Source organism: Plecotus auritus, assembly GCF_963455305.1.
Source record: "Plecotus auritus genome assembly, chromosome: 5".
Lineage (NCBI taxonomy): Eukaryota > Metazoa > Chordata > Mammalia > Chiroptera > Vespertilionidae > Plecotus > Plecotus auritus.
The window spans coordinates 3,726,315-3,751,645 of NC_137776.1; the positions used below are offsets into that span (position 1 = coordinate 3,726,315).

General features: G+C 56.0%; 1 protein-coding gene across 2 annotated transcripts in view; it reads right to left on the minus strand.

Moving 5' to 3' along the window:
- STAT1 (signal transducer and activator of transcription 1) overlaps window positions 1–22,558 on the minus strand; it is a 37,804-nt gene extending 15,246 nt beyond the window's left edge. The window contains exons 1-16 of one of the 2 annotated variants that reach the window (XM_080667485.1): window positions 22,362–22,558; window positions 18,717–18,845; window positions 17,710–17,854; window positions 15,822–15,920; window positions 13,888–13,977; window positions 12,666–12,744; window positions 11,260–11,351; window positions 10,897–11,048; window positions 10,011–10,169; window positions 9,085–9,177; window positions 6,867–6,926; window positions 6,159–6,188; window positions 5,980–6,073; window positions 4,879–4,920; window positions 3,575–3,658; window positions 2,668–2,766 (exon numbers count right to left, since the gene is read on the minus strand). In XM_080667485.1, the coding sequence (XP_080523611.1) occupies window positions 2,668–2,766; window positions 3,575–3,658; window positions 4,879–4,920; window positions 5,980–6,073; window positions 6,159–6,188; window positions 6,867–6,926; window positions 9,085–9,177; window positions 10,011–10,169; window positions 10,897–11,048; window positions 11,260–11,351; window positions 12,666–12,744; window positions 13,888–13,977; window positions 15,822–15,920; window positions 17,710–17,854; window positions 18,717–18,844 (1,446 nt within the window). In that variant the 5' untranslated portion in view covers window position 18,845; window positions 22,362–22,558. The remainder of the gene's footprint in view (window positions 1–2,667; window positions 2,767–3,574; window positions 3,659–4,878; window positions 4,921–5,979; window positions 6,074–6,158; window positions 6,189–6,866; window positions 6,927–9,084; window positions 9,178–10,010; window positions 10,170–10,896; window positions 11,049–11,259; window positions 11,352–12,665; window positions 12,745–13,887; window positions 13,978–15,821; window positions 15,921–17,709; window positions 17,855–18,716; window positions 18,846–22,361) is intronic. The other variant, XM_080667486.1, reaches the window with a different exon arrangement.
- Between the last annotated feature and the right edge of the window lie 2,773 nt (window positions 22,559–25,331).

The window sequence follows — 25,331 nt, forward strand, 5'->3', positions numbered from 1 at the left end:
AGGTGTTCACGGTGACTGAGGGGCCGGAGGTGTTCACGGTGACTGAGGGGCTGGAGGTGTTCACGGTGACTGAGGGACTACAGGTGTTCACGGTGACTGAGGGACTGGAGGTGTTCACGGTGACTGAGGGACTGGAGGTGTTCACGGTGACTGAGGGGCTGGAGGTGTTCACGGTGACTGAGGGGCTGGAGGTGTTCACGGTGACTGAGGGACTATAGGTGTTCACGGTGACTGAGGGGCTGGAGGTGTTCACGGTGACTGAGGGACTACAGGTGTTCACGGTGAGTGAGGGGCTGGAGGTGTTCACGGTGAGTGAGGGACAGGAGGTGTTCACGGTGACTGAGGGACTATAGGTGTTCACGGTGACTGAGGGGCTGGAGGTGTTCACGGTGACTGAGGGACTATAGGTGTTCACGGTGACTGAGGGACTACAGGTGTTCACGGTGAGTGAGGGGCTGGAGGTGTTCACGGTGACTGAGGGACTGGAGGTGTTCACGGTGAGTGAGGGACTACAGGTGTTCACGGTGACTGAGGGGCTGGAGGTGTTCACGGTGACTGAGGGACTACAGGTGTTCACGGTGAGTGAGGGACAGGAGGTGTTCACGGTGACTGAGGGACTATAGGTGTTCACGGTGACTGAGGGGCTGGAGGTGTTCACGGTGACTGAGGGACTACAGGTGTTCACGGTGACTGAGGGACTACAGGTGTTCACGGTGACTGAGGGACTGGAGGTGTTCACGGTGACTGAGGGGCTGGAGGTGTTCACGGTGACTGAGGGACTACAGGTGTTCACGGTGAGTGAGGGACCGGAGGTGTTCACGGTGACTGAGGGACCGGAGGTGTTCACGGTGACTGAGGGGCTGGAGGTGTTCACGGTGACTGAGGGACTGGAGGTGTTCACGGTGACTGAGGGACTACAGGTGTTCACGGTGAGTGAGGGGCTGGAGGTGTTCACGGTGACTGAGGGACTGGAGGTGTTCACGGTGAGTGAGGGACTACAGGTGTTCACGGTGACTGAGGGACTACAGGTGTTCACGGTGAGTGAGGGGCCGGAGGTGTTCACGGTGACTGAGGGGCCGGAGGTGTTCACGGTGACTGAGGGGCCGGAGGTGTTCACGGTGACTGAGGGGCTGGAGGTGTTCACGGTGACTGAGGGGCTGGAGGTGTTCACGGTGACTGAGGGACTACAGGTGTTCACGGTGACTGAGGGACTGGAGGTGTTCACGGTGACTGAGGGGCTGGAGGTGTTCACGGTGACTGAGGGGCTGGAGGTGTTCACGGTGACTGAGGGACTACAGGTGTTCACGGTGACTGAGGGACCGGAGGTGTTCACGGTGACTGAGGGGCCGGAGGTGTTCACGGTGACTGAGGGGCCGGAGGTGTTCACGGTGACTGAGGGGCTGGAGGTGTTCACGGTGACTGAGGGACTACAGGTGTTCACGGTGACTGAGGGACCGGAGGTGTTCACGGTGAGTGAGGGACTACAGGTGTTCACGGTGACTGAGGGACTACAGGTGTTCACGGTGAGTGAGGGACCGGAGGTGTTCACGGTGACTGAGGGGCCGGAGGTGTTCACGGTGACTGAGGGACTACAGGTGTTCACGGTGACTGAGGGACTGGAGGTGTTCACGGTGACTGAGGGACTGGAGGTGTTCACGGTGACTGAGGGGCTGGAGGTGTTCACGGTGACTGAGGGACTACAGGTGTTCACGGTGACTGAGGGGCTGCAGGTGTTCACGGTGACTGAGGGGCTGCAGGTGTTCACGGTGACTGAGGGGCTGCAGGTGTTCACGGTGACTGAGGGGCCGGAGGTGTTCACGGTGACTGAGGGACCGGAGGTGTTCACGGTGACTGAGGGACCGGAGGTGTTCACGGTGACTGAGGGGCCGGAGGTGTTCACGGTGACTGAGGGGCCGGAGGTGTTCACGGTGACTGAGGGGCCGGAGGTGTTCACGGTGACTGAGGGGCCGGAGGTGTTCACGGTGACTGAGGGGCCGGAGGTGTTCACGGTGACTGAGGGGCTGGAGGTGTTCACGGTGACTGAGGGGCTGGAGGTGTTCACGGTGACTGAGGGACAGGAGGTGTTCACGGTGACTGAGGGACTACAGGTGTTCACGGTGACTGAGGGGCTGGAGGTGTTCACGGTGACTGAGGGACTACAGGTGTTCACGGTGACTGAGGGGCTGGAGGTGTTCACGGTGACTGAGGGACTACAGGTGTTCACGGTGAGTGAGGGGCTGGAGGTGTTCACGGTGACTGAGGGGCTGGAGGTGTTCACGGTGACTGAGGGGCTGGAGGTGTTCACGGTGACTGAGGGGCTGGAGTACAGTGAACAATGAGAATCGACTAGGACCAGTAGCGGGGAGTGTGCACACTCTACCATGAGTTCTTTAGTGGATGCACCCATTTTAAAGAAGGAACAATGAAGGCCTCATCCACAGTACGTTATAATAGGCCACCGACTGCCCAGCTCAGTCAAACCCGAGGGAAATCACGGTTCTCATTCAAAACACAGCCCCCAGCTCCCGCTGCCCCAGAGCCCTCCCAGCCCCTCTGTGCCCCCTGCGCGATGTCCCTCAGCACCGGCCCTGCGGCTCCTTCGGAGCGCGGAAGCTAGCGCAGGGGGTGCGGGTGCCGGGGTGAAAGCAGACGCGTGTGTACACGTACCCGGGGCTCCGTCACCAGCATGTTGTACCACAGGATGGAGGCCCAGCCGCTGGGGAGCTGGCTGACGTTGGAGATGACCACGACAGGCAGGGAGGTCGTCTGAAAGAGGACAGAGACCAGGGAGTCGCCTTAGACCTCTGCGCAGCCTCGAGCCCGAGCCAAGGTTATTGGTAACTTTACAGATGTTATACTTCAGAATTAAAATGTCAAGTTATGTTCTTTTGCTCATAGTTTTTGTTTTTTCTTCTTAAAGTTGCCATTTTTTAAAAGTTGACTTGAAAGAGACGGGGGGGGGGCGGGGGAGAGAGAGAGAGAACATTGATTGGTCGCCTCTCACACACACCCCAACTGGGAATCGAACCCAGGACCCTTCAGTACACAGGACACTCCAACCCACTGAGCCACACTGCCCAGGGCTTATTTTGTTTCTGATTTATCTTTCAGAAAATACGTCTCAATGCGTCACATAAAAACTAACATAGAGCCCTGACCGGTTTGGCTCAGTGGCTAGAGCGTCGGCCTGCGGACTCAAGGGTCCCAGGTTCGATTCCGGTCAAGAGCATGTACCTTGGTTGCGAGCACATCCCCGGTGGGAGGTGTGCAGGAGGCAGCTGATCGATGTTTCTCTCTCATTGATGTTTCTAACTCTCTATCCCTCTCCCTTTCTCTCTGTGGAAAATTAATAAAATATATTAAAAAAAAAACTAACATAGAATAGCTCAACTGAAACAATCTCCTTACAGAATTGGAAGGGTAATTCAATTACCTAGCTTCATGAATCATTAAGATAGTACTAGCTGAAAAATACCTTTTTTTAGCAAGTAGGCACATACCTCTGAAACAAAAACAGATAAAAACACCAGCAGGCCGTGAAAAGCAGCCCCCACGCTGGGCCCCGCGCTCGTACCTCCAGGTCGATCACCAAGCCCGGCTGGCACAGCTGGGTCTCGAAGCTGAGGGAGTGCAGCTCCTCCGTCACGATGAGAGGGCCCTGGAGGGGTGGGGGGGGGCCCGCGGTCATTCGGGTCCTGGGGCTCCCAACACTCCCCAGCGCCCAGGCCGAGAGCTGCGCCCAGCCAGGCCCACGCGGGAAAGGGCTCGTGCCCCTGCCCGCCCCAGGCTGGCCACTGCAGCCGTCCAGTGTGCTCTCCGACACAGAGCGCTGAAACCATGGCCAGGACCACCGATTCAGGGGAAGAGCTGTCGCGACTAAGGCTCCTAGCCGCCCCCCGCACCCCCTCCGCGCACGGGCTGCACACTCCGGCAGGTAGGGTAGACGGTGCCGTGCCGGGTGATTCCCGACTGGAAGGGCGATCTGCACAGCCTGGGGGCCATGAAGAGCCTTATCTGGGTAGAAATGTGGTTTCCAAAGCGCCTTGCTACGTGTGATCTCACGTGAGCATCTGAATCGGAAATGGGAACACGGCCCTCCGAGGCCGCCCCCGCCCCCCGCCCCGCGGGAACTCAGTGCTGGCATCGTGAGCGGCTGGGAGTCCTTGGGAGCCTGGCCAGCCCCTCAGGCAGGACAGCCGCGTTCTGATCTCACACGGCTTCCGAAGGTCCCTGCCCTCTCGCCCTGGTTCTGTGCTCTGAGCGGGGTAAGATCTCGTGCTGAGAGAGTGTGGGTCCCGGGCGGCCCGTCCACAAGCCGGATCGGATTGGACTTAGAGGTTCAGCTTCAGGGGTGGCAGCCGGTGGGCAGTGACATCACAGCCGGCCGCCATGGGACATGTAAGTCCTAACAAGCCCACGTTTCACAGCCAGTCCTCCGGCTCTCTCGTGAGGTTGGCTGGGACCTCAGCACTTGGCATAGCAAATAACAGATCACAACTCAGAACCAGAAGTGCGGCCACGCCCCTGCGAGGACAGGACACTACAGGGGCCCGAGACAGTCCAGGCCCAGACCCAGGCAGTCTACTCCTGCAGACTTCCTGTGAGTCTAGGCCCCCCTGCAAACGTGGGGAGCACAGGCGCCTGCAGACCCCGCCAGCCCCCACCCGGACAGTCTGCGAGGGTCCGGCCCACTGGTGAGCAGAATCGTTTGAAAGCCATACACCACGCATGCAGAGTGTCGGCTGTTACTACAGATGCACCAAGTCCCCCGACACACCCACCGCTCTGCCCTGCTGGGCCTGAGCGCCTGTGCGAGGTGTCCCGGCCATGGGGGTGCTGGGCCACCCCCGGACAGACCTGCCGATGAGACAGACTCACCTCGTTGGTTCTGTTGCCGGCGTTCTTCTGTTCCTTCAGTTGCTATAAAACAGGAAGCCACCTTAGTACACGACCCAACCTTCGAAGGTGCTGTTTCATTTAAAATCACACCAGCGTCGGGCCTTAGAAGAAGGCAGGCCGGGAAGCAATGCCCAGAACCAGAGCACACGGCAACAGGGCCCTGTGCGGGGTCCCAAGCAGGAGCCTGCCTGCAGCCGGGCATCGGCCAGCACCCACGCACAGGAGGAGCCGGGACACTGCTTCCCTCCCTCCCCTGAGCGACCCATCTCCCTCCCCAGCTGCTCCAGGCTCCCCAGGCTCAGGGCTCTGCCTCTCCTGCCCCCACCTGCCCCTTCGGTCCCCCAGGCAGGCCCAGCAGTCCAGGCCCCGCTAAGACTGTCCTCACAAGGAGTCGATCCTTGTTGTCGAGGGAAGAGCTTAGGGTCCGAGAGCAGCTCTGGACGCCCTGGGGCTCCTGAGTTTGGACCGAGGCTCTCACACCAGGTCTCCTAGCAGCTTCCAGGCTGGGTCGCTGCTCACGGGAGGCTGGGAGGCCGCCAGGTGAAGGCTGCCTGGAGCCTCCCTGCAGGCTCCGGGAGCACTGAGGTCCTCAGCATGCACCCAGGGTTTGCAGGGGGGCAGCCGAGGCACCGCCCACCTCTACCCCTGCTGCAGGCAGTGGTGCTGGGCCACCAGGAGGCGAACGTGAGGAGGGGGCTGAGGGGACCCTGGGGTCTGCCACACCTGGGTGGGGAGAAGGCACAGCTGGGACGTGGGGGCGACAAAAACCTCTGGGGAAACGGCAGCGCCAGAGCGCGTGCCCTCGCAGCCGAGGTCCCAGGCGCCACGTGCAGGTCACTTATGTGCGCACTGGTGCGTGGGAGACGCTGAGCCCCTGCACCCCAAATACAGTGTCTCTGGGGGAGAAACGCAGAAAACAGAGTGCACAGTCCTGGGCTGGGGAGGGACTGAGGTTCCCCAAGCGCTGGGGGGAGGGGTGGTCGCCAGCCACAGAGGGGCATCTCCTCCCAGGGGGCCCCCCACATCCCACAAAGTCCTAGGAAACCAGACGCGATGTCAAGAAGGACCTGGCCGCCCTACCAGGTGCCGGAACTCGGCCGCCAGGCTCCCGTTGGTGGACTCCTCCATGTTCATGACCTTCGTGTGTGTGCCCAAGATATTGAACTTCCTGAACCTGGACGCAGGGGGAGAGCTATGTCAGTGGCTTGGAACTACGACACTAAGACAGAAGGCAGAATAAGTGCAAAGTTCTTACGTACCCTTTCACCGTGTTTCTCTCATTCACATCCCTGCAAAAAAAAGGCTCTATGTAAAATGACATCTATGCATTTAAGCTTTGAAGTGAGCTTTATCGGAAATGTACAAGTATATGTACAAGTGAAAGGTCACCAAAAAGGTAAATCTGTACCTGTGGGCTTTCTGCCCTTCCTCTCACTCCCTCGCTCCCACACCAGTCTGCCCAGTACCGCTGGGTAATAAATTACGGGGCAGAAATTTTTCATTTGTGCAACATGCGAACAGCACCAACCAGCAGCCTCTAGTGAGGCGTGAACTAGCTAATGGGTGCTGGCATGCCCTCACGCAATGCAAGCCTCAGCGGTCACTATGTATGGAGCAACTGCTTACTCCACGCAAAGCCCTGTGCCAAGCCCTGAGGACTCCCCTCGGCAGAGCCCTGCTCGAAACCAAGAGGCCTTCCAAAGTGACAGCTTCACCCTCGGGCTGCGGAGGCACGGCAGCCTGGGCGCCTGCAGCCTCCCCTGGGGCGGGGCGGGGCGGCCTAGGAGGCGGGCGGGGCGGCGGCTCGCTCAGTACCAGCTCCCACTTGTAAACTTGCTCCTGTGCCGTCTAAACAGGCCAGGCGTGAGGGATAGGAGTGGGAGCTAATTAAAACCCGCTGGGATCCCCGTACAATGGCCAGCATGTCAACAGTACATGCATCTTAGATAGTACTCAAGGTATCTTACTTATCAAATAGAACTTTGACTTTCAGGTTATAATTCAGCTCTTGCAATTTCACCAACAATCTGGAAAGAAAAAGAAAGTCATTATTACTTAAAAAAACTATCGATTACCATTTATTTTGCCAATTCCCTATCAATAAACATTTAGAGAACCCCACCGTCTCCAGCTTTGGGTTATTACCAACAATGAAACGGACATCCTATCTGCCCGCCCGGGCTTCGGGAGTGTTTGTGGGACACGCCCAGCTGGGACTGCGGGCGGAACGGCGACGGCTGACTTTGACAGCGTGCAGCACCTGCTCCCTACACGGCCTAGCCCACACGGGGTTTTCACAAAATGTCTACTTTTCGTCAACTGTATGGGTAAAATAGCCAATACTTTTACTGAAACTGTTCCTAATGCTTGTTCCCTTGGGGGAAGACAAAAACTATCGCCCCCATCAGGAGAAGGAGGGTCCCCTCTCTAATCACCCGGGCGGGGGGAGCAAGGGAGACTCAGGCCTGCTGGGCCCCGCTGAGCTGGAGGCCCCGGGCAGGAGCCCTTACGTCTCGCTCTGCTCCGTGTGGAGCAGGTGACGGGATGAGACTTCCGGTGCCCGCCCGGCTGTGGGTGTCAGGACCCAAGGGTGCTGAGTGTAGCGCCAGGAAGTAGCACCTACGACCTCACTAACAGCCCAGCACATGGGACCAGGGCCGACTCGAGGCAAGTGGTGCTCCCCTGGACTGTGCTACTTCCCAGAGCCCCGCTGCTCCCCTGGCCAGTGCTGCTCCCCAGAACCCTGCTGCTCCCCTGGACTGTGCTGCTCCCTGGGTCAGTGCTGCTCCCCTGGCCAGTGCTGCTCCCCTGGACTGTGCTACTTCCCAGAGCCCCGCTGCTCCCCTGGTCAGTGCTGCTCCCCGGAACCCTGCTGCTCCCCTGGCCAGTGCTGCTCCCCGGAACCCCGCTGCTCCCCTGGCCAGTGCTGCTCCCGGAGCCCCGCTGCTCCCCTGGTCAGTGCTACTTCCCAGAGCCCCGCTGCTCCCCTGGTCAGTGCTGCTCCCGGAGCCCCGCTGCTCCCCTGGTCAGTGCTGCTCCCGGAGCCCCGCTGCTCCCCTGGTCAGTGCTGCTCCCCGGAGCCCCGCTGCTCCCCTGGCCAGTGCTGCTTCCCAGAGCCCGCTGCTCCCCTGGCCAGTGCTGCTTCCCAGAGCCCCGCTGCTCCCCTGGCCAGTGCTGCTTCCCAGAGCCCCGCTGCTCCCCTGGCCAGTGCTGCTCCCCGGAGCCCCGCTGCTCCCCTGGCCAGTGCTGCTCCCCGGAGCCCCGCTGGACCCCTAGAGGGGCAGGTGAGTGGGGGCAGCTGCTCCACAGGAGGGAAAGCAGTGTCCTCACATGGAAATGTCTCCGCAGTTTATCATCAGGAGAAAAACAGGCCGCAAAACAACTAACTAGCACAGTGGTCGGCAAACTCCTTAGTCAACAGAGCCAAATATCAACAGGACAACGATTGAAATTTCTTTGGAGAGCCACATTTTTTAAACTTCTTCTAATGCCACTTCTTCAAAATAGACTCGCCCAGGCCGTGGTATTTTGTGGAAGGGCCACACTCAAGGGGCCAAAGAGCCGCATGTGGCTCATGAGCCGCAGTTTGCCGACTACTGAACTAGCAGAATCCGGTTCTTAGAAATAAAACGCTGCCCGTCATATGTATTTGTGTGTGCATGTGTGTCTATGTATAAACTCTCACACACACACACACAAACTCATGTACTCATGTATCATGTAGACGTGGACAGACCCTGTGAGGACGGGCACAGGCTGTTACCACAGTCGTCTGCAGAAACTCAGGTAACTGCACATCTAATGAGAGAGCTATGAACCCCCTTGGCAGAAAAATGAATGTGTCACCAGCCCCCACACACAAGGTGCATGGGTCCTGGGAGCGTATGAAGCTCTTCCCCGGACTGACGCTCGAGAGGGAGGGGCTGCTGGGACTCAGTCTGACTTCCTCGTGCAGGGAGTGCGCATTGCATCTGCATGGGACATCGGGGGTGTGCACGTGTATGCACACACATCTGTCACAGCTCTAGTGGGAGAAGACCAGACAGACTCTCAGCCTGAAGAAGGGCTCGTGATAAAGTGCCCTCTGCGAACTTCCCGCTCAGTGCCCACCGGGCAGTGCTGTGGGAAGAGGCGGGGGAGCAGACTCGGCGCAGGAGGCAGCGGGCTGCAGCATGGCGCTCTCACCTCAGCTTCACAGTGAACTGCACGCCCGTCTTCAGGACCAGCGGCCTCTGCGGGTGCGTGGGCATGCAGGGCTGCCGCTCCACCACGAAGGAGCTGTGGGTCCCAGCAAAGCACAGGTTAGCGTTTCCAGGAAGGCCGAGCAGTAAAAACTGATCTCCCCCAGAGGAAGGGGTACAGGGCACAAGCTAAGAAGCAGTTTGGAGGGCTCTGACAGCGGATAAAATGGGGGTTCCTAGTCAGTAAAGCAAACTCGGGTCTCATTTGCTCTCGAAAGAACCAGAGGAATTGTCCTGGGGTGCGATCCTCTTCGCCAGCGAGACCCTCAGCTGGACTGTGTGCATGTACAGTCTGCGCTGAGAAGCTTATTCTAACGATCCTTCCGCAGCGTGCACAGCATCGGATCTAAGCGTTCAGGAGGGGGACGTGAGAGCCTGAGAGGAGAGGAGGCCAGAGGGAGGGGACACGGCTGATGAGGGGAGACCCACCGTCTCCGCACGGCCTGGCTGTGGAGGGACAGAGAAGGGGTGACATTCACTAGTTCCCACTCTAGGCGGCCACAGAAGGCAGGACTCCAGGAAGAACTGACTGGCCATGAAAAGTTTATGTAACCCATTAAACCCGCCTTTTTTAAATATAAATATATTTGTGTTGATTTCAGAGAGGAGGGGAGAGGGAGAGAGGGATAGAAACATCAATGATGAGAATCACTGTCCAGCTGCCTCCTGCACGCCCCCTGCTGGGGATCAGGCCCGCAACCTGGGCACGTGCCCTGGACCGGAACCAAACCCAGGACCCTTTAGTCCGCAGGCCGATGCTCTATCCACTGAGCACACGGGCCAGGGCCCATTAAACCCTCCTTACTTATCTGGATCACCACGCAGATTTCCTTGGGGCAACCGAACTGCAGAGGTGCGACAGCCCCTTACCTCTGGATGAGCTGCTGGAAGAGGCTGAAGGTGCGGTCCGACAGGGCCTGCTTGTGCTTCGTGATGGGGTCGTGGTCGTAGGTGTACTTCTGCTCCAGCTCCTCGAGCTTTTTAAGCTGCTGGCGGACCTGCTGCAGACTCTCGGCGACGACAGTGAACCTGGGAGGCACGGGGCAGGGCTCAGTCAGAAACAGCCCACAGCGGCCGGGACTGAGGGCGCGGACACCAGCAAGGGGTCCTCACAGGTAGCACACCCGCTACCCCCCCCCCCCCCCACACACACACACACACACACACACACACACACACGTGCACTCGCACCGCAGGGGGCGATGGGGGACGAGGCTCCTCTCAGTGGTATCTGGGGAGAAAACACTAACATGTGCTGCTCTCTCTGGTCGCCACGTAGCCCTCCTATTCATTCTCAAGTGCACATCCAACTTCTGGAAACCCCTGAGGCGACCCCTCCCCTCGTCCCCCATGGAACTGGTTAGCGCCGGCAGCATGCGCTGCTGGAATCACGCACGGCCACCTCCCACCTGCACGCCCAGAGCTCCTTCCCGGCCAGGACCAGCCGCCCTCACCCTGCGTCCCAGGCCTGGGCAGGGCCGGCACGCAGCTTCAGGACGTACTCGTGGGGTAGGTGACTGGACGAATGGCCACATAAACTGCTATGTCATGTCATCCTGGAAAATGCCTCAAGCTATTTTGTTTTTAATAAAACATCAGGACCCAAGTTGTTAAACATGTTATGTGACAACCATGTCCCTGCTGTTCTGGCACAAATGGCGCATCCCGTGGCCCAGGGACAGCAGGGAGAGGAGTGCCCCCGGCCCGGCGGAGCGTGGCTGGCCACCATCGCAGGCGGGAGCAAGGCCACGCTTACCAGCTCTGCAGCTGATCGAGGCAGGCGTTGGGGGGCCCCCCGATGCAGGCGCTCTGCTGCCTCCGCTTCCACTCCACCAGCTCGTCGTTGATCAGGGCCTTCTGGGTCAGCTCGGTGGCATTCAGCACCTCGATTATTTTGTGAACGACTTCCTGCAGGGAGAGGGTGAGACAAAGCAAAATAAATTCACCTTTACTCACTGAGTCTTAAATGATCTTTTAAAAAGCAAAGCCTCTAGCCTTTCATCTCAACGGGGCGCTATGTCAAGTGGTTATAAAGATCATCTCTCCTCCACTATGAACTTCAGTCCGTCCCTCAGTCCCTGACAAAGGCGGCACGTCTTCCCGGAAGGCGGGTCCCTACCTTTCTCTTATTGTCCAGCATCAAGAACATCTTCTGCAGTAACACCTGCTCTTCTTTCTGATCGCTCTTCGCCACGCCGTTGGCTTCGTGCTCTGTGAATGGGCAGAGACAACAGGCAAATGTGAAAGTGAAAGAAGACAGGATGAGCGACGGCCACGCCTCACAGGCCCGTAGCAGAGCGGTGGCCCGATGCTATGTGGCGAGAGGTCCAAGTCGGGTCTTCTCCGATCTTTCTTGAACAGGAGGAGGAAAATGTCCCACGTGTAAGAACTGGACGCATGAGACAAAGCCCTGGTCTCCAAGGACCCTGAGTGTGGACACAGCACTGCCTGGGTCTGCAGTTACTGTCAGTCTGACCCCAATGAACCTGCGTGGCAAACTCCAAAACCGCAGTGGCTGTGAGAGAAGTAGACAATTAGGAAGTAAGAGTAGTTGAGGTTCCTTCTCTCAGAGTGTTTACCCAAATCATACGCATGATCTCTCCACTATTTTTTATTGAATTTACTGGGGGGACACTGGTTAGTAAAATTACATAGGTACACAACTCTACAACACACGGTCTGTATATTGTGGGTTCACCCCCTCAGGTAGTCTCCTTCCGTCACCGTTAACCCCCTTTTACTCCAATATTAACCACGCTGTCCTCCAAATGACTGCGGGGTCACAGCAGTACCCCACATGTTCTACACACACATGGGTTTTTCCAGTTGCTGTCATCATTAAAAACAACAACAAGCCCGGCCGGCGTGGCTCAGGGGTTGAGCGTCGACCTATGAACCAGGAGGTCACAGTTCAATTCCCGGTCAGGGCACATGCCCCGGTTGTGGGCTCGATCCCCAGTGGGGAGCATGCAGAAGGCAGCCCATCCATGATTCTCTCTCATCATTGATGCTTCTATCTCTCCCTCCCTCTTCCTCTCTGAGATCAGCAATAAAAATAAATAAATAAATAAAAATTAAAACAAAAACACAACAAAATAGAGCTACTGCTTGAAGGCACGAGAAGAATGCGGACCGTTATCCGCGGAGCACACAGGCGGAGCTGGAACGTGTGGGGGAGCTTTAGGCGTTGGGCCTGGGAACTCACTCCACATTCCTAACCGTCTCTGTCAGCCAGTGGGCCAGACACAAGTCAAGTAACACGTCCCCTGCCACCAAGGGCACCGCTGGGGCCTGGGGATAGCGCTGCTGCCCCCTAGGGGTACAAGCCAGACATGCACAGGACAGCTGCACAACACATTATCTGACCCCCAACATTCACAGCACTGAGGGCTGGGAACCCTGGCTCAGCCAGACGAGCGATTCCGCGTGGAAGTATCTGCACGTGGGAAGGAGGACTGGTCTCTGCGGGCTCACGCAGGCGGAAAAGCTCACGGCCAAGGAGCACCGCTCTGCATGCGAGCTTACCTCTGTTCTGCGAGGTTTTGCATTTAAAGTCATATTCATCTTGTAAGTCTTCTAGCGTCTTGATTTCATGCTCTACGCACTAGAAATAAAGACATAAACAGGGTTGCTACTGATAAGCTTCCAAAACTTTAAGAAGACCCAGAAAACCATGGCAATAATCCTGCTCCCTCAGACGGACTAGACTTCCAAAATCCGAGTCATAGACATGAAATAATGACCGTTTCATTAGTAAATATATAGTAACTTTACTTAGAAAAGAAACTAGACAGCCAGCCAGTGTGGCTCAGTAGCTGAGCATCGACCCATGAACCAGGAGGTCACGGTTCGATTCCTGGTCAGGGCACAGGCCCAAGTGGTGGGCTTGATCCCCAGTGTGGGGCGTGCAGGAGGCAGCCGATCCATGATTCTCTCTCGTCATGGACGTTTCTATGTTTCTCTCCCTCTCCCTTCCTCTCTGACATCAGTAAAAGTGTATTTCTTTAAAAAAGGAAAGAAACCATGTCAGGACGGGGTGCTGATCCTTACTTCGGTGACGGGCTCCCCAGGAGGCAGTGAGAGAGCTGCTCCAAAGAACCCCGAGTCTGGGAGGACGCCGACTGACGCACCCCATGCCAGTGTGACCCAGAGACCCACGGGCGGCCCGGCCCTCATCAGCTGGCCTTTTCCACCGACACAGGCCCGGTGTAGAGCAGGCTTCCTCTCTTCCCCCCACACAGCCCTCCGAGTGCGGGAGTGAGCGGACCCCCCACCCCCACCCCAGGCACCGAGCACCCCGTTGCCACATGCTGCCTCGCAAGCTTGTCTTAAAACGACCGGGCGTTCTGCTCTAGTCGGACACGCAGCGGCACTGGCTCCAGGGAAAGGCTTTTCTCCCCACCCACGTCTTGGAGGACGGGCCATGTTTACGCGTGTAACCGGGACCTCCGGCTAGAGCAGGGCTATCAGAGCAGCAACGTCTGGTTTCCCGGGTGACGGCAAAGGCGGCGTTACCACACGGCGCCACGGCAAGGCAGACGCGAGCTCGGTGTTGGTAAGTCACGCCAGGAAGGCCTAAGAGTCTGTCTACTCGCTGGTGTCTCCGACTTGTTTACTTAAGGTTTGGGGCCTCAGCTGAACTTTTCTCCTCCACTGTTTAAAGGACTGAGGTGCGTTGCTATGGTTACACTGGAGCCACTGAAACCCTTTTCCCTCCCCAGAGAGCCGCGGGGCACACGGTACTCACCATCACCTTGTCCTTCACGGTCCTGACCCGGGCGTCCAGCTCCTTCTGTTTGTCGAGCATCACCGTGCCCTGAACGCTCCCCGACTGAGCCTGTAACGGGGGCGCATGACCAACAGTCACCCTTTCCCCTGGGACTTACCTGCTGGCCACACTCCAAAGTCAAGTCTATACCCTGTGCCCCACGCCCTCCGAGACCTCCCCGAACGCCTTCCTAGGCTCCCCACAGGAGTGCCTGTAGCAAACAGTTCCGTTCCCAGGGCCCTGGAGAGGATGCTGGCGAACTGTGAATGCTACGGAAGGACCAGGCTCAGTTCGTGCCTGAAATAAACACGGCATTTCAGAGATTTTCCACTGATCCTTACAGCTGCAGGCGCCACCCAGGAATTTGTTTCGGGGTTTCTCGGATTCTGTAGACAAGTTTCTTCTTATTAACCCTGGACTCCTATGATTTCACTCATATGGGTGAACACAAACAGCGGGGGGGTGGGTGCCAGAGGGAAGGGGGTGGGGAAGAAGAGGGCCCTAATATAAGGTGATAGGACACTTGACTCTGGGTGGTGGACACACGGTGCATATACAGGTCTCCTAACATAGAAACCCCCACCTGAAACCCGTATGTTCACGTAGACCAATGTCACCCCAGTAAATATAACAGAAAAAGAACCCTGTCCTTGTCTGTCTTAAAGCCTCGGAGTCCCCGAGTGGTCCCAGGCTGGCCGCCCCTTGCACCTCAGCTTGCTGGGAGGCAGGGCGGCGGGTCCTTGTCTGATTCTGACTCAGACACCCCTGGTGACCTCACCCAGGTGACGCAGAGGCATGACGGGGAACACACCTTTCGTTCACTAGGCTGGGTACCTGTCAGACTGGTCAGTTTGAGTTTAAAACAAATAATATGTAGCTTTAAATGCTTGCCCTAGCCGGTCTGGCTCAGTGGACAGAGCGTCGGCCTGCAGACTGAAGGGTCCTGGGTTTGATTCTGGTCAAAGGCACATGCCCAGGTTGCAGGCTTGATCCCCAGTAGGTGTGCAGGAGGCAGCTGAACAGTGATTCTCTCCCATCACTGATGTTTCTATCTCTCCCTCTCCCTTCCTCTCTGAAATCAATACAAATATATTAAAAAAACAAAAACAAAGCTCTTCCTGGCATGTAGCATCACTGGTTAGAGCATCGTCCTGATACTCCAAGGTTTGGGGTTTGATTCTGGTCAAGGCACATATAAGAATCAACCAGTGAATGTATAAATAAGTGAAACAACATATCGATGTTTTTTTCTCTCCCCCTCCCCCTTCCTCCCTCTCTCTCTCAAATCAATAAATTAAAAACAAACCCAAAGCTCTCGCATGTCCCATCAACCAGTTCTCCTCCCAAAATCTCTGTGCCGTCAAAGCCCTCCCCCTCCCTCCCTCATCCTCCCCGCTCAGCACACAGGCTCCCCCAGTGACAGTTACAGACCAGTCACCCCTGACCTTTCACTGTCTCACTCCCACATCTGAGCCTTCACGGCAAGCCCTTCGGTACCATGCCCAACACTGAACCCGAGTCTGCCCACTTGCCCCCCCTCTGCCCACCCTGGGCTGCGGCAAGAACCCACTCATGGCCTGCCTGCCTCCTTACAGCCCCCGCACCTCAGAACAGTGTCCGGACCCTGATCTACACAGCCAGTCCCAGCCACCCCATCCCTGTCTACACAGCACCTGCCCGGTTATCTCCACGGCGATCCTTACTATCTGGAAGAACTGCGTCTATTCGTTGTCTCTCCCATTAGATCAGGCGCTTTCACGAGCCTGGTCCATAACACCCCTACTTCTGATTTCCCCACTTCCTGTAGCTACAACATCACAGGCCCGCTCACCACCACCTCAGTAATATTTGCTGGAAAAATAAATGCGTTTATCTTATTATCATCATCAGTGTTCAGTTAGAAGAAAAAGTACCTGATTGAATCTCTGGGCATTTTCCAGAATTTTCCTTTCCTCCTTCAGACAGTTATAGATGATCATTGACATCAGTATTGGGTCTTCCTGAAAATTATCCTATATACGGGTGGTTAGGACAAAAGTAAATTAAGTATCAGAATGTTCAAGCCATTGTGCATTATAAATTGAGATGAACTTGTTCAATATTCACTGAGAAACCTCATCTCGCATTTATTAAGTTCTACAGAAGTTAATATTTGGTAAAATCAAAATATTCTTTTCACAAATTCTGACAAAAACTGCTCTAACTTTCCAATTAAGTGCAGGTACTTCAATTTTCAATTACTTCTTGATTTAAAAAACCAAGTATTTTTATACATGGTTCCTATCATATTTTTTCTTTAATTACTATTTGTCTTCCATAGTAATGATCCTTAGTTAGGGTCCTGAGACAATGCAAGTCATGCAGAAATGACCCATGACGTTCCCGCTGGTCTCTGCTTCAATTAGACCGGAGACATTCTCCTCAGTTTTTCTGCTGCCTTGCCAAAAGTAGTTTGCAAAATACTGGCAATCATGGCTTTTTATTTTTAATTTTTTTTTAAACAGCCATCATGGCTTTTTATAACAGGTGTATGCAAGCCAAGTCCATAGCAGAACCAATGTTTATGAAGGTAATCGGACTTCCCCATCCGCTGGCATTATAAAACCCTAACCCAGCCACAGAGGGAAAAACAAGGTGAGCAGCTGTGTTTTTTTTGTTTTTTTTTTGTTTTTATATTTTATTGATTTTTTACAGAGAGGAAGGAAGAGGGATAGATAGTCAGAAACATCGACGAGAGAGAAACATCGATCAGCTGCCTCCTGCACACCTCCCACTGGGGATGTGCCCGCAACCAAGCCACATGCCCCTGACCGGAATCGAACCTGGGACCCTTCAGTCCGCAGGCCGACGCTCTATCCACTGAGCCAAACCGGTTTTGGCAACAGCTGTGTTTTTATGAAACAAGAACACGACAGTGCTCGCCTCCATTAGAACAGGAGCGTCCCCCTGACACAGAGTAACTGTGGGAGCCAGATTTAAGGACAAGGGAGTGCTTCCGAGGTAACCCCAAAACTCCGCAGCACGTGCTCTCCGGCCCGGAGCCCCCCGATCTTCCCTCGCAGGGCAGCCCACGAGGAGCAAGGCCAGGCGGGCCTCGTTCCAGCGCCCGACGCCCCGTGGGCTCCCGGGAGGCCACACCGCGCTGGGCTCCCTCCATCGCAGAGCGAGGCCTTAGACGGACTCGGACTGACGTTCCTTTGAGCTCTGACATGGCCCTCTAGCTCACTGCTCTTAAAACGGAATCTTTTTCCTTTGGTTTCAACTGCAACCACCTTTAGTAAAACAAGTTTCTAGTCAAAAACCGGTTTGGCTCAGTGGATAGAGCGTCGGCCTGCGGACTGAAAGGTCCCAGGTTCGATTCCGGTCAAGTGCATGTACCTTGGTTGCGGGCACATCCCCAGTGGGAGGTGTGCAGGAGGCAGCTGATCGATGTTTCTCTCTCATCGATGTTTCTAGCTCTCTATCCCTCTTCCTTCCTCTCTGTAAAATATCAATAAAAATATATTAAAAAAAAAAAAACAAAACAAAAAACAAGTTTCTAGCTTCACCGTTTTCTCAGAATTACAGATGCCTACCAAGGGATACGCTGACACCTGAACATTCCGTGTGTGTTTACAAAACGGACTGACATTGTATTTCACTTGTGCTCTGACGTCTTCGCCACACGAAGGGACCGGGTTTACAGTCTCTAACTTTTCTAAATGCCAACGAGTGTGCTCAGTGGGTGGCGAATGGAAAAACTCTCTCGTGTGGAACACGGGCACATTCCATCCAACGCACCCCCCCCCCCCCCCCGCGTACCTGAAGGTTGCGCTTGCTCTTCCTGATGTTGTGCTGCAGCAGGAAGTTATTTTCCAGAGAAAAGCGGCTGTACTGATCGTCCAGCTGCGACAGGAGGTCGTGAAAACGGATGGTGGCGAACGAAACATCGTTGGCGGCGTGCTCCCTAGATGGAAGATTCACCCGCTGTAACTAGGGACTGTGTTAAACAGACAAGATCATCACTGCCTCCATGTGAACCCGCTAACGACAGTGGTGAGGGCTCCCTTCGTTTGCATCGCTTTCCTGTGACAGGGACGCTGCTTTCCGCGGCCGTCCGTACAGTATTTCTGTTCTATACAGCTAGCCTGAGGAATTCTCGAACTCCAAGACTGTGCACAGCACCGCTCATGGCCATCCACTCTGAGGGGAGAAGTCAGCAGGGGACTTCGTTTTCTATGTCGAATACTCTCGAACATCAAAAGCATCCGCAGTCAGCAAAAAGGACTTTTAGAATAGAACATGGATCACTTTTGAGCGATATGGCCTGAACGCTATCACCTCTTCCTATCTCTAATCAATATTGTACCATAACTCAGCTTTAATGGTTTCTTTTAACTTCTTTCTATGGCCTGGATCCTAACTTGGGAAGTAACTGGTGTCGCATTACCTAACGTATCCAAAGCATTTAGGAGCGTCTATAGTAATAAAAGTGTAATATGCTAATTAGACCGAGGACGTCCTTCCTTCTGGACAAAGCCGCTGCGGGCGGGCGGGGGCCAGGGCCAAGGCCCTTGCACGCATTTTGTGCATCGGGCCTCTAGGGTGTCATCATTAAACTGACAGGACTGCGTGCAGGAACTTAATGACCAATGTGTGGAGCTGTGTAGAGACACGTGCCACTTTTCAAATCAACACTCTTCTGGAACAGACAACCCCAGTGGCCTCCGATGAGGTTCATCTTCTAGTCAACGCGGCTCCACATCACTGAATCAACAAGTCCCTTGAGAAGTAGGGAGCCACGCCGCCCCCTCTCAGCGCCCCCTTACCAGTCCTGCTTCTCCAGCCACTGGGCCAGGTACTGGCGGATCTCCATGGGGAAGCTGTCATCGTAGAGCTGGTGCACCTGCTCCAGGAACTTGGCGTCCAGCTGCTGGAGCTCGTACCACTGGGACATCCTGGAGGGAGGCAGACGGTCACGAGCGCAGTCAGGCTCCGGGGCGCATGCTTAGCGTGGCGCTTCCTGCAGATGCCCTGCTTGATCCCAGACATAATTTGCCTCTGAACTATATTGTTTCAATAGTGTCTGTATTCGGAAGCCCGTTTGTTTTGTTGCTGTTACTTTTTAATCTTTATTTTGAAAGTATTACATCATGTGTCCCGCTTTATCCCCCTCTGGCCTGCCTCCCCCCACCCCAAGGTCTTTGGTTGATTACCTCCCATCCACCCTCCCCTGCCTTCCCTCCCAGATTCCACACGTTTTTTTTTAAAGCAACTTCTTTCTTTAAAAAAAAAAGTATATTTTTTATTGATTTCAGAGAGGAAGGGAGAGGAAGAGAGAGAGATAGAAATATCAGTGAGAGAGAATCATTGATTTGCTGCCTCCTGCACGCCCCACAGTGGGGATTGAGCCCACAACCCAGGCATATGCCTTGACCAGGAATCGGGACCCTTCAGTCCACAGGCCAATGCTCCATCCACCGAGCCACACCAGCTAGGGCCACTCCGTTTTTTAAATTGACTTTTGGAGTCAATATTTTTTTTCTTTTCCAGGAAACACATCGTAAGGTCTTTGCTTAAACTTCTCGGGGAAGCCTTTCTGGCCACCTTATTTAAAGGGACACCACTCTCACCCTGGAAAATGCTATGCCACTTCCTGGTGCATTTTTCTCCATAGCACTTACCACCATCTAACCTACCACGTATTTTCTTATCCTTTTTTTTTTAAAAAAAAGATTTTTAAAATTGATTTTAGAGGAAGGGAGAGGGAGAGAGAGTGAGAAACATCAGTGATGAGAGAGAATCATGGATCGGCTGCCTCTTGCACGCCCCCTACCGGGGATCGAGCCGCAATCCTGGCATGTGCCCTTGACCGGAATCCAACCTGATCACACCGGCTGGGCCACATACTTTCTCACATGTTTTGATTACTTTCGTTTTCCTCACACGAAGAAAAGGTTTTCAGGAGGTTTTCTTCACTGCTTCCAGGGCAGTGCTGGACACACAGGAGGTGTCCAATAAATATGCCCTTTAAATAAATCTGTACTTTTATCAAACAAATAAACGCAAAACACCTAGATTTACTTAAGGACAAATCCTAAGAACTCTCCCGAAACTGCTCTTAAAAATTACAGTATATTTGTAACTTAAGTCAAAGAACTTTAAACTGGTATTTCACATTTTATGATTCATAGGTTAAAATGGATTATTTTTGTCATATAGCTTTTAAAAGAGACATGTTTTCTTCTTTGCCAACTGCAAACAATACGTCTGGCACAAAATGCCTTAAATCTCAGTAATAACTTGAAGATCAAAACAACATCATTAAACATATGATAACTGGGAAGGATAAAGTCATACCATCTCTCTGCATAACTATAGTCCATTTTCACACAGCAATTCTAAAGGTTAACAATGAAGACAAAACCTAACTGAAGGGAGCCCTGACGTCCAGCAGGAGATGGGGAGCCTGCCATCGCCGTGCAGTTTAGGGTTTGCACCAGGCTCGGCAACACCGTTCGGAGGGGATGGAAGGGAGCGCTGGCCCGCCGGCCCGCTGAGGAGGGGCCTGGCTTTGCAAGCAGGGACGGGCTTGCTGGCGAGCACATGTGTGCAGCACGAGGTCCTCTCTACCCCACACATGTCCTCCCAAAGGAAGATGAGGACATGGTGGGAAGGCAGAGCTAGTCCCGTCACGGTGCCGGTAGGAACGGACCCGGCCCGCCCTTTCGGCACTCTTTCTCTGGCCACTCGATGCTCACTTCTCACGTCTTGTGCCTGAGCAGAAGGCTCCCGATCTGTGGTCCCTCCTTCCCTGTGACGCGTCTCCTAAGGATGTGCCTCAAGTAAGGATGTGCAGAGAGGCTGCCACAGCTCTGGCCAGGCAAGTGACCCCAGGCCACTCATCGGCTGTCAACAGGCTGGTGGTCAGGACCCGATGAACTAGGTCAGAGGCTCTACCTGGCACGGAGCTGGCAATCAATCCATTCACACCAACGAAGCCAGAATCCATCTTACCTCCTTACCGAGCATGTTAACAACACGGGGATCGGCACGATCGTCCTCCAAGTACCTGGCTCCGTCCCAAGAGCTCCTATGTCCCGGCCTCCGACGCGACTTCCCAATCCGGCCTCTGCCACCCTCGGGTCGGACCACATCCCTCGTTTGCTCAGAACTGCCAGCTTGCCCATGCTTAGGCTGACTTCCTCCCAGGCCTTCCCTTCATCTATGAGCAAAGCAGCCCAGGCCCCCCGTTCTCCCTGGGTGTCTGGCTCTGCCCACCGTCCCGCTGTGCTCCAGCTGCTGCCCTTGAAAACAGTCTCCCCACAGATGTCTGCCTCTCTACACCCTACCAGCGTTCCAAGGAGGCGCAGACGCCCCTTCTCCACAGAGCTGCCTGAGCCCGACTCAGAGACGGCGGTGCTTTCTTAGACGTGAACCCCGTGACATCCTGTACCTCTGTGGGAGCGCCGGCCCCTGCCTTCCATCTAGAGCTCTGCGATGAGTCCCCTGCAGGATGTCAGCTCCACGTTGCAGGGACCATGCCCCCAAAATATGTTTTTTAAAAAGTCCTCTGCTCCTTGGACAGGGTCCTGCACATGTAACGTGCGCAGTAACCGTTTGTGGAGCTGAAAACCTAGTGTATGTCAGAGAGCAATAGGAAGTAAAGGGCGAACCATATTACCACCCAACCAATTTGCGTCCGGCACCCGCATTAAGCAGTGGCTGCATCCTGGCTTACGGGGAGGCTCAAGTCTGACTTCCATCCCATACAAGCAAAAACCTCTCCAACCAATACAAATAATGCACAAGGCACAGTCAACCTCACACCAGTGCCTCTACCCCCAAGCTCTTCGGGAGGAGCCAGGAAAGTTTAGGGAAGACTGACTGTATTACTGGGGGGCTTGCAGGAAGGAAACGATCCCTTTCATATTCTAGGAAGACAGTAAGCTCCTTCAGCTTTGAACACAGAGACACAATTAAGTTCCACAGTCCTGGCCACGGTTCCTTCGTTGCCATAGTTACTGACCCATCCTTATGCCCCGCGAGGGGCTGGGGGGGTTCGACCTGAGCGGCCGCTGCACACAGCACTCCAGGCGTCAGACTATTGGGTTTGCGTGCACAGGACGCGAGCTCCGAGCGCAGAAAGCTCTCCAGGGGTGGCACACGCCCATCAGAGCTTCCTGCCGACACTGGAGCCCGTGAGTGCGGCGGGAAGGGGCGGGAAGGACCGCATCGAGGGGGTAATGGCATGCCACAGGCCATCTTTACTGCCAGCTGCAAGGCTGGCCGGGCCACCGTGCCAGCACCGCCCACCGCACTTGGGACACTCTGGACACGGGCCCTGGGGGAAGGGGGCCGATACACCTGTCAGCGCGGCCAGTCCGTCCGGGCCCGGCGCCCCGCTGCCCTGCCCTGCCCCGCCCCGCCCCGCCGCACCCCAGCCTGGCGACCGGAACCCCACGCTCACTCACTCTGCGCGCCGGGTGAGCAGGGACGGGCGAAGGTGCCCCCGGGCCGCCTCTGCTGGGCCTGAGGTCCAACGGGTGTCACTGGGCCTGGGTTCCGACAGGTGTCGCTCAGGTGGGGCGGGCTCTCCCTGCGGACTCAGCGCAGGAAAACGAAAGTGCCGGCGAGGAGAAAAGGCAGTGCCGAGCGCCCCGCCTCCCTCGCCTCCACCAATCAGGGGCTCCGCGCTCAGCCAATCGGACGCGGCTGTTCCGCGAGCGCGCTGCCTCCCCCCGGGGGCCGCGGATCGGCCAATCCGCTGGGTCCTTCTGTAGCCTTTGGGCGGGGACCCCGCGTGAGTGACACTGCTCTGTCTGGCCACTTGGCTGCTGGACAATTGCGTTCTCACCTTCTGGGGAGCAGCTAAAAAGGAAGTTGCTTGCAGAGGCCCAGACTTGGCCATGTCTGCGTGGCCCCCCGGTATCTGAGAGCCTGCAGCTAAGGGCCGCCATTCAGAACCTCGGCTTGGCAGCTAAAGCCAGTGGGGGGCGTGCAGGGGGCAGCCCATCAGTGATTCCCATCATGGATGTTTCTCTCCCTCTCCCTCTCTGAAATCAATAAAAATATATTTTTTAAAAATGCATATAGAGAACATAGTACCATCCCAGTGCTGCAAGAATACATAGCAATGTAAATACATGACAAAGAGGGCGACGGGAGAGAGGGGAATGCTGGTGGCTCTGAGCGGCGGGTTGCTTTATCTTTTTTTATCCCTTTCCCCCATTGCACTTGCAGCCCAGCCCCCTCGGGGACGCCTTGGAAGTCCGTGCTTCCCGGAGCGCCGCCGGGAGGGAGGGGCCCTGGGCCGCGAGGCCGGGCTGGGGGCGGGGGCATCCCATGGCAACGGGCCTGCGCGGCGGGAGGGGCGCGCCGCGGGGAAGAGCCGCCCCACGTGCTTTCGGGGAAACGCTCCGAGGCCGAGAAGGCACCGACTTGAGGGGAAACGAAAAGCGAAAGCGGGCCGAGCGCAGGGCGCAGGCGCGGGCGCGGGCCCGGGGCTTTCCCGCGGAGCCCGCTGCCCGCGGTGCCCCCCGCAGCCCCCGGGCGGACACGCGCGCATCCCGCGCTCCCTTTTGGGGCTGCACTCGAGAGGCATGGTCCGTGCACAGCATGAGGGGTGGAGGTGGGAGGGGGGGCGCCCTGAACCCCAGAGGGAGGGGAACATTGTCCAGTTGCTTCAGGTGCTGGGAAGCTCACCCGTCCCACTTCCACGTCTGTTCTTCCTTTGGGACCCCCCCCCCCTCCGCCCCGTCCTAACCTCGCTTCTCCATCTGCACCATCTAGCTCAGGTCTTCCCGTCCTAAGAGCTCTGCCCCTCCCAGCTGGGGGCCGGGACCTTGACCCAGAGATGGAGGGGGCTGCCTGTCTCAGGGTGTCCTTTCGCTGGACCCACAGAGGGCTTCCCTCTCTCCTGGGTCGCATGTCTCACGGCGATTATGCCGAGGGGGTGGGAGAAGCGGCATGGAGGAGGATGACAGTCACTGGACCGGGACTGGAGCGCGTGGCAGGCCAGGAAAGCAGTGTCGGCCCTGCCTGCAGCCTGCGTGGCTCATCGAGTGCTTCCAGGAGACACTGACCTCATGTCTTGGGGCGCTGCTCACCCACTCTTAAAGGGCTCTGCCTCCTTAGGGGGCCCTAGGGGCCAATTGAGGACCTCCAGGGTGAGGGGACCCACCCCACTGGACCCAGCCTCCAGCCTGGAGTGAGAGCCAGGCCCCACACTTCCCCTGACCCCCCCAGTGCCGATGGGTGTGTGTCTTCTCCAGCTACAAGGAGAGGGCATGGATAATTTCCAGTGCAAATGAAAATGTGGGGCCCCTTTTCCAAAATGTATTAAGAATTTCAAGAAGGCAACCGCAGAGCCTTAAACCCAGCCGGCCCCTCTGCCTGCCCGGCCCTGGGGAACGGCACAGGGAAGGGAGCGGCCGGAATCCCTGGAGCGGGAGCCGCGGGAGGGCTTCCCTGCAGAAGGCTTGCTGCCTGTTCATGTAAACCCAGGGAAGACCTCGATCTAATGAAGAAACAGGCCGGGACACCACTCCTCCCCGGGGCACTTGTGTAACATCAGGCCTTCAGCGTTCCCTGGAGAGCCCTGGGGGATCTGCTCGCTCCCTTCTTCCTTTTAATTGATTTTAGAGAGAGGAAGATGAGAGAGAGAGAGAGTGTGTGTGTCAGAGAGATGGATGGGTCTCACATGGGTTGGTGGCCTCCCACACATGCCCCCAGCCGGGGCTGAGGATCAAAGCTGCAACCCAAGTACACGCCCTTGACCCGGTATTGACCTGAAGACCCTTGGGTGTGCGGCCGGTGCTCTGACAGCGGAGCAATGCCAGCTGGGCCTCCCCTAAAGGGCTGTAGAGAGTGGCATTCTCCCACACCCTTTAACCTCTCCCCATCCGCACCCTGTCTAGGCATCCTCTAAGATGCTTCCCTCAGAGGCAGCTGGTGAGACATCTACGTGGATGACTGTGGAACCTTCTGTAAGACAGTGTGGGGGAGCATTTTACCGGGGGCAGGAGGGGTAAGGCCCTGAGTTTGATGAGAGGAGCTAGGGGGGAGTTTCAGGAACGCGCTTTTTTTTTTTTTTTAAATATATTTTATTGATATTTCGCAGAGAGGAAGGGAGAGGGATAGAAAGCTAGAAACATCGATGAGAGAGAAACATCGATCAGCTGCCTCCTGCACACCTCCCACCGGGGATGTGCCCGCAACCAAGGTACATGCCCTTGACCGGAATCGAACCTGGGACCCTTCAGTCCGCAGGCCGACGCTCTATCCACTGAGCCAAACCGGTTTCGGCAAAGTTTCAGGAACTCTTGCGTGGGCAGATGTTCCTGAAACTTTGCCGGATGCCTGGCACACATGAGATATCTAAAGAAAGGAAAGTTAGGGTAAGATCATCAAACAGTGTCCTTTCAGAGCATTGCTCCGGAGTT